General features: G+C 27.4%; 2 protein-coding genes and 1 long non-coding RNA gene across 13 annotated transcripts in view; 1 reads left to right on the top strand and 2 right to left on the bottom strand.

Moving 5' to 3' along the window:
- Positions 1-1,229: 1,229 nt before the first annotated feature.
- Positions 1,230-2,087, bottom strand: LOC117210449 (cysteine-rich PDZ-binding protein). Its single transcript, XM_033453482.1, has 2 exons — positions 1,863-2,087; positions 1,230-1,638 (listed from the first exon to the last, which is right to left on the bottom strand). The coding sequence occupies exon 2, from the start codon at positions 1,610-1,612 to the stop codon at positions 1,310-1,312; it is 303 nt and encodes a 100-aa protein (XP_033309373.1). The 5' UTR covers positions 1,613-1,638; positions 1,863-2,087; the 3' UTR covers positions 1,230-1,309.
- Positions 2,088-4,394: 2,307 nt separating this feature from the next.
- LOC117210445 overlaps positions 4,395-20,995 on the top strand; it is a 34,175-nt gene continuing 17,574 nt past the window's right edge. For 2 of the 11 annotated variants that reach the window (XM_033453462.1, XM_033453466.1), the window contains exons 1-11: positions 4,395-4,581; positions 9,535-9,857; positions 11,145-11,450; positions 13,416-13,604; positions 13,775-14,282; positions 14,499-14,729; positions 14,948-15,250; positions 15,518-15,652; positions 15,860-16,617; positions 17,234-17,423; positions 19,568-19,900. In XM_033453462.1, coding sequence (XP_033309353.1) covers positions 9,574-9,857; positions 11,145-11,450; positions 13,416-13,604; positions 13,775-14,282; positions 14,499-14,729; positions 14,948-15,250; positions 15,518-15,652; positions 15,860-16,617; positions 17,234-17,423; positions 19,568-19,900 — 3,237 coding nt within the window. In that variant the 5' untranslated portion in view covers positions 4,395-4,581; positions 9,535-9,573. The remainder of the gene's footprint in view (positions 4,582-9,534; positions 9,858-11,144; positions 11,451-13,415; positions 13,605-13,774; positions 14,283-14,498; positions 14,730-14,947; positions 15,251-15,517; positions 15,653-15,859; positions 16,618-17,233; positions 17,424-19,567; positions 19,901-20,995) is intronic. The other 9 variants (XM_033453464.1, XM_033453467.1, XM_033453468.1 and 6 more) reach the window with 6 other exon arrangements.
- Positions 10,999-12,439, bottom strand: LOC117210450. Its single transcript, XR_004488107.1, has 2 exons — positions 12,180-12,439; positions 10,999-11,410 (listed from the first exon to the last, which is right to left on the bottom strand). It is a non-coding gene; the product is annotated as an uncharacterized LOC117210450 (long non-coding RNA).

Genomic DNA, 20,995 nt, shown 5'->3' on the forward strand with positions numbered 1-20,995 from the left:
AGTACGAATACATATATTAGACAAAACTCTATTTTCTGTATTTAAATAAACTTCTTGCAACGATACGAAATTTTTCGAATCGTCTGATGTATGTAAAATGTTGTAAATATATGTTATTGATACTTATAATCTGATGTATTTTAATCATTTCATTATATAGCTATGAGACCAGTTTTCTTCGATGCTTAACAAGATTTAAGCAATTATGATAATTTTTGGTTTAGCTGTATAAAATAACAAACATACAAACTTGTATGTATTTTAAAAATATTTTTCATATCTTCACATTTAGTTTACAATTTCGTTGGCATCGATCGTATTTTTATAAATTAAAAAATTATCGATAAAAATTTATCATCGAATTGAGAACTGTACTCGGAAGATGTTTCAAATGAAAAACTAAAGACCACAATTTGATATAAATTTTAATTTCGACGTATACGTTTCATTTCAACTGGATTTTATCTGATAAAAGTAAATTCATTACAAAATACCGGATGACATACACAAAAATTTAAACAATTGTATCTAAACATATATTTATGAAGCCGTTGAGTGTAATGTTGAAGGTAACTATCTAAAAATCCAAAATCTGTAATATATATCATAAACTTTATACGTTAAACATTGTTTAATTTATTATGCTAAAATTTACATATTCATTTTGAGTAATATTAAACATATATAATGCATATTTAAGTAGCAAAAGCTGTTATGGTATACAAAATACATAAACTTATGTTTGTGAAAATAGTACAATTCTGTCTTGTATAAAATATGACAACAATATTTTTAGATATAAAATAATATATATTTCAAATATATTTTAAATATAAAATAAAAAAAAGCAATTTAGGTGTAGATTTACCACTTAAAAATAATAACATGAATTCGTATGGATGTATGTATGTATATCTATTTTAACCTTATTTTAAATTATAAATGTTTTTATATTTTAGTAAATTGCATTTCAAAATAGGTATATTCCAGGTATAAACATTAATAATTTCCATTCTTTCAACTTTTGTTTTCATATTATCAGATGTTTTAAAAATAGTCATCAAGGTTATTCATGTTTATGAATAGATAAGCAAAATTAGATATAATGCTATATTATACATTTAATTAACATATTTTGTACATCCTACCATATTTTATTAAAATAATATAAGGAATACTCATATATATATATATATATAATTATTATTTATATCAAGACAAAATATCTGTCCAAGTCAAATTAATTTCTTTATACCAATCTACATCTATCATAATGTAAATTTACAAACAAATCCATTAAGTTTAATATTTAAGTAGCAGACTGTTTATAGTTCTTTGTACTCATTAGCTTTTTACCACACATTGCACATATAGCCTTTTTATATGCACATGATTGACAATAATGTGATCCAACTTGATGTACTTTCTGTCTACATATTCTGCAAGTTTCAAAGGTAACAGTATAGGGATTAAATCTTGCCTTCCCTGCAGAAAGTGCTTTATTTTCTCCAACTTTACGTCCCCCACTTTCTACTGTATTCCGTGCACCACTTTTCCAAGGATCTGGAGTTATGACTTTTCCTAATTTTTTTTCACATTTTTCACAGACCATTTTGAATTAGACTTGAAACTTCAATTCTGAAATATAGTAAAACTTCGTTATATGTGATCTTTATATTATATTGCATCATAAAATTAAATAATAAAGGTTAGATTTAGGACTAACATGTATGTAAAAAATAATGAAAAATGATAAAAAAAAGTTAACGTGAAATTAAAATAATTGGCCAATAACAGATATGAGTATAAATTTTTAATATTTTATATTTTTAAATTAACAAATTAAAATATTTTCCATTTACCTTCAGAACTCTTATTAATGATTAAATATTACTCTTTTAATTAGTACACATTTTATATGACTACATCCCACACTAGTTCTTAATCATGAACGATAAGTATAAATATTCGAGATATTAACTGCAAACAAATAAATTAACGAGAAATATCTAACCCAAATATCATAGTCTTATCCATGGTTATATAGACAAGTCTCAACATCTGGACTAAACACTTATATATCGAAAGCATAGCCGCTCGAAAATTGAGTCATAAAAAAGCAACATGGAAGACAAGAAGATCCATGTTTTGCGCATGTGTAACGTGCTATGAATGTTTCACACAGAGGCAGAGACGCTCTACTCATCTCTGTCTGGCTCGTAAAACGTGAACTTTGTTGTCTTCCATGTTGATTTTGCATGACTCAAATTTCGGACGGTTTCCCTATTTAATGTCAAGACCTGTTTACATGGCCGTAGTTTCAATCTCATCCATATCTCATCACAATCAACAGTTATCAGATATATATACCACCTAGTTGTAATTGCAGATCAGTAATAGATGGCGATTTTCTTATTTAATTATTATTAATATCACTAAAAACTAAATAAATAAGATTCATATTTACGCACATTGTATATGTGTATATACGTATGGTATATACACATGTATGTACATACATAGATAAGCAAAGCATATACTGAAATTCCAATAGCACTACACTTTTTAATGTAGAAAAATAATAAGGATAAATTAATATTTGTAACATCCTAAATATCTTTATTTATCATACTTTATATTTTAAATATTGAGCATGTACACACACACAGTTCAAGTTTATGAAAAATTAAACATACTCGATTGTTGGAGCAAATAAATTCACTTTATGCATTATATTAATGTATTTTATTACAGTTTATGTTCTAAAAATTTAAATATCACATAAAACTACAAAGTGATAGCATATAATCATTAAAACAAAAATTAACCTCTTGAGCGGGGATAGCGGATATATCCGTTCCTGTTAATTGTTCGCTTGGCTTACCAAGCGAATACATGTAGGTATCTTATCCGATAGTAAGATAAACATTTCAATATTCTAAACTAATGCCCCATTATGCGAAGGACTTGCAAAAAATTTTTCATCCCTTAAGCGTTAATAATTGAACATGTGTAGAACAAAAATAGCTTAAAAAGTTACAATAAATATCAGTTTTTTTCTTAACATAACTATGATTAACCTGAAATATACGTTACTTGTTTTAAGATAATAGTGTCATTATTTTTATACAATTAAAATGGGTAAAATGTACAAAGTAGGTAAATTAATTAAAAATCATTATTTTCTTATTATTTCATTTGAAAAATGGATCCTTTTTTTTTATTGATGAGTGTAAATTGTAAAGTACCTATACGTACTATATAGTTCTTCTTGAACACGAAATAAGTAAAACATAGACTCCTAAACGCGATGCAATCAGAATGCAATAAACTATGCAATTAAAATATAATTATGTATACATAATACCGGATGATACATATGGACAATGCATACATATATATGTATTTCTATTGTATTATTGCCACTAGCTGACATTCTAAAAGAAACGAAGCATGCGGAAAAAATATATTATTATACATATATGTTTATTGTACTTAGTAATATTCTCAAGCACTTAGATACTTTTAACATGAACAATGTACTTATCTCTGTTGTGTTACAGTGTTTACATCGTATATCAATTAATAAATAATGTTTACTTCATACCATCTATCTGATTTTTGCGTAAGAATGATATACATATGTTTAGATAATGTTTAAGTAATAAAAGTATTTAAGATATTTGTTTTGGAAAAATTAACAAAAACCGCAGTTGGTCTGGTTGATTCTCTTTGATTATCTATTTCATGTTCAATTCTTGTTCAATTCATTTATCAGTTGTTTAAAACCAAAGATGTGACTTAAAATAAGGAAACCATTGCCTTAGATATGGCAACTAAATAAACTAATCCTAAATAAACTTTTAATTCTATAACCATAATTTTAAAAATATGTTTATAAACGCAAAAATAATGACATAAAAATGATAGTAATTTATTAAAATATATACGCATTCATTGTATAATTTTTCTACAAAACTCAATTATATAAAGCAATATTTTACCTATACATATGTATAGAATATATCATTTTAAGGCACATTGTCCTTAAATATCTTACAATAGTTACTTACAATAGTTTAGTATGACAATAATTAATCTTATATTTATGTATTTAAAAAACTTTTTTATTACATATATGTATATGTATACAGTAAATCTTTTAGAGGCAAGCAATACTTTTTTCCATATACGATGATATTCTTAATTATACTTTTGGCTTATTGAATTTCCAATGGACAAATTAACTAAAAGCATCAACAACTCTCTGTTATAGATAACTTTACGTAGTTAGAACTGGCGCTGACTTTCGTTAGTTTGATTAGAATCACGCGATCAACCCTCTAGTCGAAAGCAGCAAGCAATGTTAGTGGAGTAAGAGGGTTGAAGGAAAATTCGACGCTAGGGGTGGCGTACAAGTGTTGGGCGCCATCTATTCGTTCAGTGTCTGACTATCCTCTGAAGACCTGTGTACTCGCGACCGTATTACCAGATTATTGCGACATTTCGTGTGACAATTTAATTCAGTGCATCGTGTCATAACAAAGTGACGAGTGAACGCATTAAAACGGATACAACAAGGTAAATAGAAACGATAATAAAATTTATCCTAAAAGACTTACTTTGTTCGGGTGGCTGCCATCCTCGATGCCAGACACGCGTTAACATGTTGGATCGATTCCTCTTTCTCGCAAGTCGTATTGCGATGGGAGACTCCAATAGAAGACCTGATTACGAATTTTTAGTCTCTTTTTTATAGTGAAAACGTGCATTTTACTTTATTTCGTGCATCAAACGTCCATCTATTTTTGTTAAGTTCGCTCAAAAATGCATAATTTGATGTTCGAAGAGGTCAAGTCACCCTCGAAATCTCTGGATAGAAAGACGCCTACAGCCAAAGCCCTTCCTCTATTTTTTCGTAAAATTTCTATTAAACGCATACGAGTTCATTGAAATTTCGTTGATTTACACTCATTTCAGATATAGGTTCCATTCAAGTTTTCCTTTCTTTTACGAATGCAAATACAAATAAGATCGTACGATCGATTTCTCCTTGAGATTTTTTTAGATATATTATAAGTAATAAATTCGATCTTGATTCTTAAAATATAATCCAGATAGACAATAGATAATTCGTACGTATCGGACGACAGGATTTGCAATATACATGATGCTCTCATTTTTAAACAGGTGTATCCAGTACCCATAAGTCTGCGTTTCATTTTTGTCAGAAATATTCATAAGAACAATTGCTATACAGTCAGATAAATTCTATTTAGAAATCTAAGCACAACCTTTTTTCATAATATTTGTTTTAAACTATATAATTGACTATTGGCCTATAATCTTTAAAAATGAATATTTAAAAATGATTTCAAAAGAAATATTGTTATTTCTTTCAATAAAAATTTTGCTAAAATAAAGAACATAACATAAAGAACATAGATATATACATATTGCAATTTCCATTTAATCAAAAAGCTAGTATTTTTAATAGTAAATTATCGATAATTATTAAAAATTATTATAATTAAAATTATTTAATATGATTTTTATGGGGAAAAATACTGGAATATGAAAAGATTTCAATGTGTGAAACACAATAAAACACAGTTAAGTACAATTTTGAATAATTATAGCAAACAATGATGAATAAAAATAACGATGCCAATTTACATAATAACTCAGCGTACGCAAAATATGAAATACTTTTAATTGTATAATGTATATCACTTCCTCGATTGTTTCCTAATAATTTTTAATTTATGTGAAGATAATAATAATGAACTTCGTTATTTTCTATATAAATAAATGCGTAAAAGCGCATATTTAACTAAATATGTAACCACCGACACCGTTTTTAACATATTCTTTCAAATGCAAAATCGAAAAATTTTAATTATCAAATTACTGAATTTGAAAGTTGATATACTTGTATATATGTACTACATGGATGTATATCCTTTTTTATTTCCGAGTGATTATATAAATATTACAGGAAAGATATCACAACATTTTAATACTCATCACATGTAAATGTATACAAGCATTTTATTATTTACATTAACTTTCTAATTTCCGTTTTTTATTTCTCATTACATGTCTTTTGTTGCAAAAACAAATCTCTAAATTAAAAACATTCACATATGTATATACGACTTACATAATTTAATAACATATCCAAAATTATATTACGTATGTGTAATAACTACAGAAGTTTTTGAAAATCTTCTAAAAAAAGTATTAAGTATATAACATTTATGAAATTAAATATCAATCAAATAACAACTTAAAAATTCATTATACTAATCAAATTATATTCTGTTATATCAATAATGTGTAACATGAAATATATATCACAAAAACATAATATAATGTTATTGGCTTCTCATTTTGATTTTTATAGTAATTTTTTTATATTACTAGCTAGAACCAATGTAGAGCTAGTATCTATACATATATTTACATCGGTACTCGAGTAACTGAATGTTTTTCATAAACTTTTTTTGTAATTGGATTAAAGTTATTTCGTATATTTCTTTTAACTACTAAGAACAAAATATAAACAAAATTTTTTGCAAGCATTCCTCAACTGAATTATATTTTTTAATATCTTAATTTTTAAGTCAAAATTGCAAGATATATTTTCATGCGAACAATCCGTATATCTCACAGACTGTCAAACTGACAAATGAAAAAAAAATGAAACTAACCTATGCAGTAACGAAAGACGTCATCTACCGCTGACAGCACACGTGACGATTAACATGCTAATTTCAAATAAAAAAGTTCGTAAGATAGTTTTGTATAATATAATATTTTACAATGCAAATTATCAGTTATTTTACTTTCATCATACTTACGAGTTAAAAACGTTATTTGCTAGCATTTCTTTATATGCACATGTACCAAAAACTGAACATTATGCGTGTGAGAGAAATAAACGCATATCCATAGCAACCTGCTATTGTAAGCTTAAAGTTACCAGCAGTGACAAAATTTAACATATACATAGATATTTACTATTACATCACGTAGATAATACTGTATAAAATTCACAAAACTTATGGTATTAAGATCCATTACATATGGAAGAATTTTAAACAAAATAAAACACATTTTTGAAAATGATAACTTTCTTAGATTAATTTTCATTATTTCATTGTTTCATTACATTATTATATGTATTATAGTAGTAATATTCATTACGTTATTAGTATATATTGTATATACACTATAGTTATCTTTTTCCATTTTTTCCAAGTACTTCATTCCATTTCTCATACTTCAATTATTAATTGTTATATTTTTGATACATTTTACATTCGTAACTTATCGTTTTAATGTAATTTATAATTTTTTTGCATTTTACGTTGGTGTCGTATCAGACATCATTGCGGAAGAATAAAATTAATTATATTCGTATTACACTCATAACATTAAAACCTGAAAGCTAAAAGTAATACTTATATTTTTTAAACTAAAATTGACTTTTTCATGTACATGAAAAATATAAATAAACAATTTTTACTAGCATTGACAAAAATCATTAAAAAATTGATAGCTTATAAGTTTATAAAATAATATTTTCATAGATAACAATACAATCTAATACATTTTAGAAATTTACATTTTAAGAATCAATAAAACAAATCAAAGTTTATTTTAATACAAAAGTTACACCGAAATACAATGTCTTTTAATTATATGATACATCCAAATACAATATTTAATTTAAGTAACAATACGATATTACAAAATGTAATAATTTATCTTTTATATATAAAAGTATAAAATAAAATTGATTCTTTAATTGCTTTGACAAAAAATATTTTATCTCATAAGTGCACGATTTCACTCTGTTTGAATCTTGTTTGCTATTGAAGAAAATAATAACTATCGCTTCTGGATTAAGGTGTCATTTGTATGATTCATCCCAATGCTTGTTCTCAAGAAGAATAAGAAAAGTAAAAAATGGAACATGGGGGTAGAAGAGATAGGAATAGAATGTTGAAATATACAGCGCAAATTATTATAATTACGGATATGCACATGTCTCGAATTAATCATAAAGAGAAACAGGGTCAATACAATAGCAAGCTGTGCAACACCGAGGTAGACTTAAAATGTGCCGATTGTATCTACTGGTGCCAGTGACCTCCTATTGATTCCACGCTCAACGAAGCACGGGCCAAACCCTCGTCTTCTCTCTAGCCCTTTCTAGTATACACTTTCTCGTCTTTCATCTTGCTTTCTTTATGTTTCTTCTGCTAGTGTTTTCATGTTTTCCTCAAATCCGCAAACTTCTCATCCTTTTGCCTTTGTCTCATTCTGTTCGTTTATTTTGACTAGAACTCGTCTTTCTTATTGTATACTTCCTTTTACCTCCTGACTTTCCGCTCTCCTTTTACCACCTTTTCTTTCTTTTCACCGATTTCCATGTCTCATTATTCTATCCAGTTTCTTACACCATTGTCATTTATTTATTTCATTTTGTCTTCTTTTTTATATTTCTCTATTTTCTTGTCTACTGTTTTCCTTTATTTGTTTCGCATAATTGTTATGAAACTACATTATGTGTCTAATGACAATTATGCAAATACATTTATATTTCGTAACATAAAAACGATATAAATAAAATCTTAAAAAAGCATGATGGCAAAAGAGAATACAAAACGAAATTAGAATTTGGTAACAACGCTATATATATAGTAATGATATATGTATATATCATTACTTATGTGATTTGTTAAAATAAATGTAGGTCTGATGGATGTTGTGTCATTGAGTTCTTTTGATCTAAATTTTACAATTTCTGTAATAAAGGATATAACTTTTTACGTTATTAAAGTGTGAAGTTGAGTGGTCGGTGTTATGTATTGAAAATACCACGTGCTATGCATATATGTATTTACCTATCAATAATTTAATCAATAAGTGAGGTACCGGTTTATGTTTAGAGTTCAGGACTGTCCAACTTTATAAGTATTTACTGTATCGTAACAAGAATATCATAGTAAACATATTCTCACAATTTTGCACTGTATTTTTTTTAGCTTATTATTATAAACATTCTTTCTTACGATCGTATTACATAAAATACTTTTATATTAATTAACAAAATAAAATAAAATGAAATTTGATAAAGTAATGATACATTTTTACTTTTTCATGTTCCATTTTTTAAAATAAAAGTAAAATTATGAATAAGAATTATGTATATTTATTATGAATAATCATTATGATATTCTGAGTTTTTTTTAATTTTACTGCTTGTTTATCAATTTTAACTGAGATCTTTAACAGGTTGTTACTTTCCTAATTAAAGACTTAATATTTATTGCATTATATATTAATGATTCTTTACACATCAGTAAATATATATTGAGAAAAAGATTAAGATTATTAATTAGATATTAATTATATGTTAAGCAATATTCAGAACTTTCATCTGATATAAAAACACCTAACAACGTAAAAATTTAACCATATAAGTAGTAGCATTCTACATGATACGGATATATAATGTTCCAGAATGGACAGGGTATTAAGAGAAATGAATGTGGCGTGGCGATGACAAGCCTGATCTTGGAAAACGCAGACTTGAACCGACTTTTCCCGAAATGTCGGCCTAGGGGTGGCCCACCCCCGAGTCCGGGGGCCTCCACACAGATCAGTCAGCCGCATGAGAGCCTCTGCCAGAAGGAGGCCGTCTCTGTTACCACCAGCCTCACGACTAGCCTCACAGATACACTCGCGACTACGTTCGCAAACACTCACTCCAAGAACACACATTCAACGCACTCACAAGCGATACCGGAAGACATGATCGACCTCGAGCGTGATATCTCCGATAGGTAAATTTATATTGACTTACCGATCAATGATTTTCTTCTAATCGGTAATTAAAATTAATCGATATAATAGAATTTTAAATATTACAAGTTGCATTGCAACCATTAACGAACATTATTTAGACCCCCAAAAATATTTAATTTATATAAATATATATAAAAATATATTGCGACGAATGTCCAGTTTAAAAATGCACTGCTAATACTTTATACAACTATTTATTATAATTAATGAACTAAATTATTTACTAATGCTTTGTTATAATAACTAGTAATTTTAAAAAACATGCATAAAAAATAATAATACATACAACAAAAATAAATAAAAAATGTAATGTGTAATTTTTTATTAAAGTTATATTTAAAAAGTACTATTCCTTGTTAATAATAGTTTATATTTGAAGGAAGAAATATTGTACATTTATAATCTATATTTTAAATACATCAGTAACAGTATTTGTGTAATTTTAGATACTACACTGAATACCATTTATATAAATCTTTAAAATATTTGTGAAAAATATAGCTTTTAAAAATCCTTATACCTTTTACATCACAAAAACAATAAAGATTGGGATAATTCACAGCTATTTCATAGAAAAATAACTTCATCTTATAACATTAAAAATATCAATGAGGAGAAAGTGATATTGAAAAATAGAAATAAAATAAATATAATAAAAATAAAATAATTAACAATCATTATATTACATATGATATTTCTGGTACTACTGTAAAAATGTGAATATATAAAAAATCCAGATAACTGTTTCTAATCATAAGTAGAACTTAAATAACTTGTGTAGTTCTGTATATATATAAAAAAAAGAATCTCTTTGTTATAGAATATTAATTTAAATAATAAATTAACTAATTTTCTGGATGATGAATTAAAGCATGAATTTAAATCTTGGTAATTTCACAATATTGTATTAAAAGATGTAATTTAGTTTGTACTGGTTAAAATGATTTTAAACAAGTTTGTAAGCTAGAAATATGTTTTATTTATTCATTAAGATGCAATGAGACTGTAGACTAAGAAACATATATAAAAACGCATTTAGTGTATGAAAGATGGAATAAATAGTAAATAAATAATATTAAAAAATGTATAAAATGAATAAAAAATTTCATATTTACTGAATTTAATAAGCTGTTATTTATTGGATTTTTACTGAAGTATATAATCATAATGATAAATACATATAATAAATAAAATTGATTTTAATACTTTCTAAGATCTTTAAATTAAACATAGATTATAATTATAATTACTTTTTTCTTTCCTAGGACAACGAACATGGTGTCCGGTTTTACAGGTGACAGTCAACTATCTGTTGGTGTTAGCAGTGGTACAAGCAATGTTGGTGGTCCTCTTGGAACATTTAATTCGCTTGGTGCACTTAATACTAAACCGCTTTCTTCAAGCTCCTCGTCTGCCTCTGGACATAGTGAAGATGCACAACAATATGGTAGCCTTCCAGGTAGTGATCAGCAGAGTCACTCACAACAGGATGATAGTGGGCCTGAGGAAAGCCCTGTATACATTTTAACTTCTGCTAAGGGTGATCGCAGTTACAAATTAAGGGATTCCAGGTAAGTTACTTTAATTATATTGAAATATCTCTTCTGTATTTGGGAAATATATATATTTAATGAGCCAAATTAATAAATATCAGAATTATAGTACATTTTCCATAAATAGATTGTAATCTCTAATCTCTAATAAACTATAATCATTAATTATGTATATAAAAAAAGATAATACAATTCATAATATGCGTTTAAAAATATATGTTTAAAGTAAAAAATTTATAAACATACTGAATAATTTTTTAAATGTAATAATAAATACTAATGATAATACTTTCAACAAAGGAAAACTCAATATATTACGCTTTCTAAACTTTTTCAGGTAATTAAAATTTTAATTTCAAAATGTTATATTAATTATATTAATCTCAAAAAATTCAGATTGTGATATTAAATTTCCAAACAGTGTTTTATATTTAATATTGATATTTTTTAACATTGTGTATTTCATCATAAACAAATTACATTTTCACAAAACAAGAGGAATGAATAATTTACTACTACTTTTTTATTTATAATAGATAGATTTATTAATAATAGATTTATTTTAGTCTCATAGCCTATTACAGGAAGATTGTTATTGGGTTCTTATTTCTAATTTCTTACACTATATTATATTCTTATATTGATCTCTTAGTTATTATGTTTTTTAAATACTGTTATCTTTAAATTCAATATTTGTAAAATACCTAAACGATTAAAGAATCAAATATTTATAAAAATTTTACCCACATTTTGAAACAATCGATAAACTTGTCAATGACACAATCGAAGTTTAGTCGATAAACATTACACAGCAATTGATGTTAGGTTAGATTGTATCACTTTTTGTTCTTAATCTTAATTTGTGGTGATTAATGAAAAATGTATATCATATAAACTGTTTATTATTATATTAACAACAAACTTGTATATAAACTAATTTTTTTTATTAACAAAGTGTAAGTACTAACTATATAATAAATGATATAGCATAATAAAGTTTCCTACACTCTTTGTTTACATTATTTTACAGATACTATCAGTACTCATTTCGTAATGATTTTAATTAAGATAATCAGTTCAAAGTGTCTTTAACAATACCATTTATTACGATGGAAAGTTATTTAATATAAATTTATTAAATAATATCGACGAAAACAATGTATTTTCATCTAGTAATTGTAATGCCTCATTCTTATTGAAATTTGTTAAGTTGTAAAGCATTAAATATATTTCAGATGATCGTATTATTACAAAAATTTTTAAAAGAATACTATTAATATTTTGTATTATGTTTCACTTTTTTCCAAAAAAATTTATGAATAAATTTAACATAATTAATGATGTAGATTAATAAGTTATTTATGATTGCAATAAGAAAATATTGATCTCCTTTCATAACTTTATTTTTAATATAATTATACATATGTACAAAGACAATACAGTTATAATATAAATATAAATAAATATGAAAATTATATTAGATTTTTCTTATACTATAAACATATTTCTACAGATTTTCATAAATATTTAATATCTAAATAATTTATAATAAAATAAATATTGAATACATATTTTGTGTTCCCATTTATCTTTTATTATTTTCTACTGTTGATTTTACATCAACATTAGTATAATATTTCATAGAATATAGTAGCATTTAATATTTGTATTTATGAAATAAATAATATGTCAGCATATGTTTCAAAAATTTTATGTTTATTCTATTTAATTATTTAATTCCTTATGTATTCCTTTTACATTTTACTTCAATGGTGTTTAAACTTGATTTAACATGTAATAAATAACCATATAAACAAGTGGATTAGATATAATAAATAAATTTAAGGTATCATTTCTATAAATTTATTGGTTTATATTTTTGTATATAAATTTCTAACTTACTATATAACAATTTAATTTATAAAAAATAGTTTTTACAAACAGTATTTTAAACGTTAATTTTAATAATTATTATTTTTTTAGAATTATAGAAATTGCTGGTGGACGAGAAGTTTTTTCTCAGAGTCGAGGTAAAGTAGCAGCTAGAAAATCACGCTTTCTTGCGGCATCAAATTCATTAAATAATGAAGACATTCAAACAGATAACAAGCTATCAGTTAAAAGAAATAATAAATCACCAAACACTCAAACTATATGGGAATTAAGAAGCCGGTAATTTGAAAAGTATTATCTACTTCTAATACACAAAATATATGATAGAATTGAACAAGAAAAATTTCATTTATTCATACGACTATCATATTTAATAAATTAGTTGTGTATTATTTTCCTGATGAAGGATTGTATATAATAATACAAATTATATATGACTGAATTTTTAGATGCGGTGATACAAGAAAGCAGCGTTCTAATAGAGAAGTCACAGAAACTGTATTTTCTTCAGAAATACATTCGGTGCGACATAATCCAACAAAATCTATTGACTATGATTCCCCTAAGAGCAATCACAGCAATCGTATTATTAACTATGACTCAATTTTGAATAGCAATAATGTAGAATATGGTATATCAAAAAATACTGCGGATCTTGATTATGGATTGTCAAAAAGCTGCATAGATTATCAATCAAATCACACTACGCCAGCAAGAAGCATGGCTATCGTTAGTGATGGTGAAGTAGTTGTCTTTGATGACATTGATGATAATTGGCAAAATTTGCGACTAGACTTAACTTCTAACAATACCAATCAAGTTACACCAACTAATTTAAGCCTTGAAACTGAGGAATCTCAAAGAGGTCGCATTCCTCCAGAACCATTAAGTTCTAGCATTGGAAGTACACCGAGCCCAACAACGGCATATCATCGTAATACTTCAGAATTTTTTAAGGTGCATATTTTTATTTGCTTGTTTTATCTATTAATTATATTTGTATTTACACAATTAAATAAATGATCAGATTTCATTACATCTTCCTTTGTAGGATGAATATAATACAATTATTTAAAACATTTAATATAGTAAAGCAATTGAGAAGTAAAATGTTTTTTATGCATTATTATCCAAAATAAAGTTTTAAATACTATATAGAACATATATTTTTAGGTTATTACTCCAGCTAGTGATTGTGAAGTAGACTCACCATCTTCAGAACGTAATCACAAAGTAACAAGAGTAATTGGTGAATTACCAATAGCACAATATTCTGAAAGTCCACGACGTTATGGAGTACGTGATACTCAACTTCCATGCCTTTTATCATCACCATCTGTATACATGACACCAAGGCCTGGTTTTCCACAGAGAGTATTACCGACAACGCCAAGTCATAATGAGGTATGTTTCAAATGAATAGCTATATTTTCCTGTGTTATTATACAAAATGTATAGTGTAACTTAAACACCTTAACAATTTTTAAAGTCTTTTATAAGTTTATACATATGTATAATTATTTTTAAATTTAATAAAATTCAAATTTGAGAAGGAAGAGGGAAGGTTACATTATTGTATCAAGAAAATAGAAATTACAGAATATTTTCATGTTTCTTTTTAGAAGGAGGATACTTCTGCAGAAATCATCGTAGAAAAGGCTGTGGTAGAAACAAATATAAATTATTCTGATGATCAAGCTGTAAATGCCTCTCCTCCATCTCCTAAAATTGAAGATGAAGAAGAAGACTCTTTAAAACCATCAACTATACCCACAGATAATATAAGCAATCTGGTATCGTCTGGTGGTAGTACATTTGATTATTTATATGAATTCTCAGAAACTCGAAAAGTACTTGAGGAATTCTTTAAATGTCCACCACCAACAAAAGAAAAGGAAAACAGTACTGAGTCTTTCCCATTTCAGGTATCAACATTTTGTTTATTTTATATGTATTATAATCGACGGAAGTAAAATTTACATAAATACACATTTAATATGATAAACATTTTAAGTTTATTCATGCCTTAGTTAAAGCTTTTAATTCTTTTAATGTAACTTTATCTTATAATGTTAACACATGATTTATATTAAAAAGCATTTTCTGACTTTTGTTGCTTGTACTAAAATTGATTTTTCTATGATGGTAACTATGTTTTAAACTACCGCTTATAATCATACTCTTTTCTCAAGGATTTGGATTATGAACTGCGGAGACAAGGAGGAAGTGCTTATGTTGGTCAGCGATTAGCTAGTGGTCCACCAACAACAGAGGAAGTTCTAGTTCATGAATCTCCCAAGAAACAAAGAGCAGATTTTCCACAAAATGTAAGAATATTCATACAAACAAATTTCTAAATGTGTATATATAGTAATTTTTATTTGTATATAAGCCATTAATCAAATTTGAAGTTAATCATCAAAAATCGATCTACAATAAAAAAAAAAGATAAAGTCCAAAATATATTACATAGCATCGTTTTACTTAAAATGAAGTTATATTTACTTGAATTTTAGTGTTTCGTCTCTTTTCAGGCCGGTGAACATGAAAATAATTTCTTAGACCTCTCAGTAGGTACTGGAAGTAGTGAGGATCTCGGAGAAACAGAGGTTGGACTGCAAGTTGGGCACTCTCGCAATTTTACATTGAGTCCTGAAACAACTGATTGCGACAGTAATTGTGGAGATCTCGATAGTGAAGTTTCATTAATGATGATGGATAATGAATTAATACCAGCTAGTGGTCTTCTTGGATCAGTTGGTGATTTAGGAAATAATTCAGATTCATTGAGAATATATGCTAGCATGCCAGTTCTTGAAGATGGCTTATCTAGTGGACACGCCAGTGATACTGATAATAATAATCCAACTGTGATGTTGATGAAGCGACAAATTAATGAAATTGAAAAAGAAATTATTCAACGTAGTCGTATTAATGATAGTACTCATCCAGCTACCACGGAGAATGATTCAGTTGGGAAAGATCTCTCGGGCTTAAATGTCGGCAAAGATATTTTGCATTCCTTAAAAACTTCATCGCCTGATCTATTTGTTCCTAAGAAAGAAAATTCATATGATACAAATGAGCTTCAGCTTGATGGTTTGGATCCTCTTGGCACACCACCACCACCAGCACCTCAGGCTAGACAAAGTGTTAATCTAGAAATAGGTGGTGAAGTTGAAGCTGCTATTAAAGACATTAGAATGGCTTTGCAAAGGACTAAGACTTTACCTGTAAAATCTTCTACAGAAGAATCAGCTGAACCTAATGTCAGTCCTATTTGGATACCAAGGTATTTCACTTTCCTTTTTTTAAAGTTTGTATTCTTTTATTAGTTTTGCAAATATTTGTATATTTTTAATACGAATTAAGGCAACAGCAATTATATTCGAATTTTAATTTATAAGTTCTATATTAGTATTTTTGCTATTTCTCTTGTTCTTTCAAAATTTTAAATAAAATCTTTCAGTATCATATTCCATTCTTTTAAAATTTGCATTAAAATGCCCGATATGAGCAATAAAAATTACAAACATGAATTATGTGTACTGTTAAACATCTTTATATTTACATAAATAATTTATAACGTAAGATTTTATCTATTCTACAATAGTATTTATTGTTACTATCATACACATCAATCCACAGAGTATTCTTTATTGACAGTAATACATATATTTATTTTAGTTATTATAAACATCATTATTACAAATTTTTAATCTGAATATTTTCTTATATAAATATTTGTACTGTTTAAACGGCATAGTCTCAATAATCTATTGTAAAATAAAAATATTAAGAATACAAAATATTATAAAAAAGAAACTATTTTGCATAATAAATTAATCATTCATATTTGTATTTGAGATGTAATTACTGTTCTTTAAGAACATCTAACTAAAATGTAGTCTATCGGATGGCAGGCGGAGAATTTGCGTGGAAAATAATAGCGAAGAGTCGGAAGTTCGTCGTACGGGTGAAGAAGCAGATGTTGAAATCGAGGAGGGTCCAGATGAAGAAGAGGCAGATACTGACCTCGAAACTGATCGTTTACTTGGACAGCAAAGAACAGACGACCAGGGTTTTTACGACGACAAGGTAAGATATATAATAATAAAATAATATTATTCAATAAGGTCTTTTTAAATCACAATCTTATGAATTGACGAAATAATCTTCGCGCAAATTAGTAAAATTAAAACACACCTCTAAAGATAACAGTATACGTATATGTACTATACATATAAACTGAAATCGTCATGTATTTTGTTACAGGCGAAATGTATAATATTAAAAAATAATATCTAATCAAAGATACCGAATACATATAGTACAGTTTTCTTTCTAGTACAAACTTTAACTTTTCTCCACTTTTTTATTATTACAGTTATCTTCTTATATTATCATGTTAACTTCCCAAATCTTGTATTTAAAAAATTACTGTTGATTTTTATTATTCTAAATATTTATTAAAAAAAACATTTACAGCAATTTAGAATATAGTCCTTACAAATGTTGAACCAGGTTCTGTCAAAGATCTTTAATAATTTTAACCTTTAATAATGAAAATTAAAAACTTACCGATATTTATTATTTATTCAGTAAAGTATTTTTTATTATTGCCATTTATAATTTGGATTATACAATTAACAAAATACTTTGTATTAAAAATATTACTTTTCATATATAACCACGCAAATATATGTATGTACAAATTATTATTATCGATACTCTATGTTAGAAGGTATCTGTTGATTCAGTATTTTATTAGTAAGTAATTATATACAGGGTGTTTGAAACTTATTTGTCACGAGCGTCACAGCGTTATTCAACACCTCTGAATCGCCAAAGATCTGCAATAAAAGTAGCCGCAAAATTGACCATGACCTTGTTGATGTTAAAGGTCAACATTTTTTTGTTGCATCGTATTTTACTCATCGTGAGGACAAAAAGTATCCAAGGAATCGTAAATCGTAACTCAATAGTTCCCTTGGGGAAAAAAATGTTAACATTCTACATTCTACATTCTACATTCCAAATCAATTTTTCTCCTAGATGACGCCCTGACTTTAGATTATGAGAAAATTGATGAACCGGTTGACTAGTGTGAGACGGAGTAGCATCATCGATCGATTCAACAATTTTTTTATCGTCAAGGTCAGTGCGTGATCTTGGGGAGAAATTTGGTCGGAATGTAGAAATGCGACTTCAGGAATAATAACGAGAAAGAAAAAAAAGGAGATATCGAATTTATAATAATGGATCTGGGATATCCATATGTGACAATAGATGCTACTTTTCCTGCATTTGACTGCCAATTGTGCATAAGCATATTGCAAAGCGAGTTTTAAAATTAATGGAACTTCAACATATCTTTTTTTTTTCAAAAGAACTATCGTGTTGCGAACCACGATTCCTTGGAGACCTTTCGTCTTCACGATGAGTAGAATATGATGCAACAAAGAGATTTGATCTTTAACGTCAAGGCCAAGATCACATCGAGGATTCAGGGTGTAGAAAAATGCTGTGATCATGACAAATCAGTTTCGAATATCCTATATATATCAAGAACAAAACTCTTTTATTCGTTAAAGATTAATAATTTTCATATTATACAACTTGTTTGATGATATGATAACATATAATTGTTCAATGGTCTTAATCCTTTATTTAGTAATACAAAAAATATTTTAAAAATATTCTGCAATATCTAAGAGAAGTTCAGTAAAGTTCATTAATTATAAAATAATGTTATTTAACGATAAATAAATTTAATAACAATAAAATATCATTTAACTGAATAAGATACTAAGATAAATATTATAGTTTACAAATGTTATTACTAAATATTAGTTTTTAATAAGGAAAAGGAAATATGGGTTTTACAAAGGAATTATAAAAACTCTTACAAGTAAAATTGAAATAGTTTCGTGTTTATATCTTATTTATATTTTATAACTATTTACGATTAGAAAAAATTGTTGAGATAAAATTAACCGTTATTTTTATACAGAAAATATTTTAATTTATTTCACATCTTTTCTATCTTTATCGCCCCCTTCTCGTGTATTCTGCGAAGAAAGATATTATAATGCATAAAGATTAGTTTATTCAGAATACGTTAAACTAAGTAAAGGATTAAAGTAAATAAAAAATATGCCTTAGGTAGTGCATGATCTGTGTAGGGGTATTATCTTAAGGGTAAACAGACTAACATAATAAATATAATTGGTGTTACATAGGGGTGGAGGAAGCCTAAGACTAGGACAATGTTACCACCGATGAGTGGAAAAGTGCCAACTCCTAAGCAAACTCCCCCGAAAAGCCTGAGTGTCGTTCCGGTAGAAAGCCCGCTAGCACCTTCGGAACCCTTAGCTTCGACCTCAGCCTGTGTATCCACTTCCGCTTCTGCCTCTATTTCACCTCCTCCAGTAGTTTCCGTTATTCAAGCTCCGCCTTCCGATTGTGATGTTACTACTCCCTCACAACCTACGACAAGTCCACAGAAGACTCCAGCCAAAAATTCTCCCTCGTCCCCTCAGAGTCTCAAGGAATCCAGCAACAAGGTGAAAAAGGTGCCCCTTCAATTAAATTTCATCAACCTATCTTCTTTTATTATGGCTGCTACTAATCATACTGCTACTACTCTCTTTTCTATTCATTTATTATTACCATTAGTGCAATTAACATATTCAGTTAAATAACAACAAATAACAAATACCAATTGATATACTTACTACAATCTTCTTGTTATTCGTTATTTGTTTAAAAAAAATAATCTCTCATTATTTAAGAATTAAATGATTATCAAATAGTTATTAATTAAATTATTAATTAATTAAATAAATAAAAATTAAAGATACTTTTCTATGTTACAATTGTATATCACATTTTGATATTCATAAAATAACTAATAATTTCTCATGAATGTTTTTCAAAAGGATTTGTTTTTTATTTTATTAATTTCGAAAATAAGTGTTCGATAAAATTATAATCCTTTTGGGTTTTTTATATCTATATTTATACCTTATATTTGAATCCTCAAAAATTTCGAGTTTTAGAGTAACTGATTGCATTTATTTGTAATCTTAGTACAATCCTCCTAATCAATAACATCATTTGCTATTTCTTCCACTATATACATAGAGACCATTATATGGGGGGTTCAGAAATCAATCAGTGCAAGTCCAACTTCCCCGAAAATGAATTACATAGTCCAAAAACTATTTTATTATTAAAATATTCCAATTGATAAAGTAGCTACATTTATATGTGGATGTCGGAGACGAAAGAACACCGGAGCCTCCGGAATTTTGGATAATCCCGCAACATTGTAATCTAGAGTCTACGATAGCTGTAATTAAACAATTGTAGTTATTCAATCCGATTGTAATTGTTCGAGATTAGTGATAGTGAGCTTCGGCTCGAGGCGACAGTCTGTCGCCGAACGTAGCCGCGGTTACGGGATGAACGCTGTGTCTAACAAAGGCATGGAGCAATTCTATAGCTCCCCTTAAAAAGGAAATAATTGTAACACTCGACAGTAAACATTCCAACGATCTCTGTCCCGTAGCTCGCCACGCGCAGACCCTATTCTTCGAGTAAGATGATTGCCAGATGTCGATGCGTCTCCGCAGTACATGTTCGGCTAGCCCGAGGGCCCGTTATAA

The sequence above is a fragment of the Bombus bifarius genome, unplaced genomic scaffold (assembly GCF_011952205.1).
Source record: "Bombus bifarius isolate JDL3187 unplaced genomic scaffold, Bbif_JDL3187 scf7180000008203, whole genome shotgun sequence".
Classification (NCBI taxonomy): domain Eukaryota; kingdom Metazoa; phylum Arthropoda; class Insecta; order Hymenoptera; family Apidae; genus Bombus; species Bombus bifarius.

Excerpts from the sequence above, each read along its gene's own strand:
- LOC117210449 (XM_033453482.1), bottom strand. The coding sequence starts at position 1,612 with ATGGTCTGTGAAAAATGTGAAAAAAAATTAGGAAAAGTCATAACTCCA.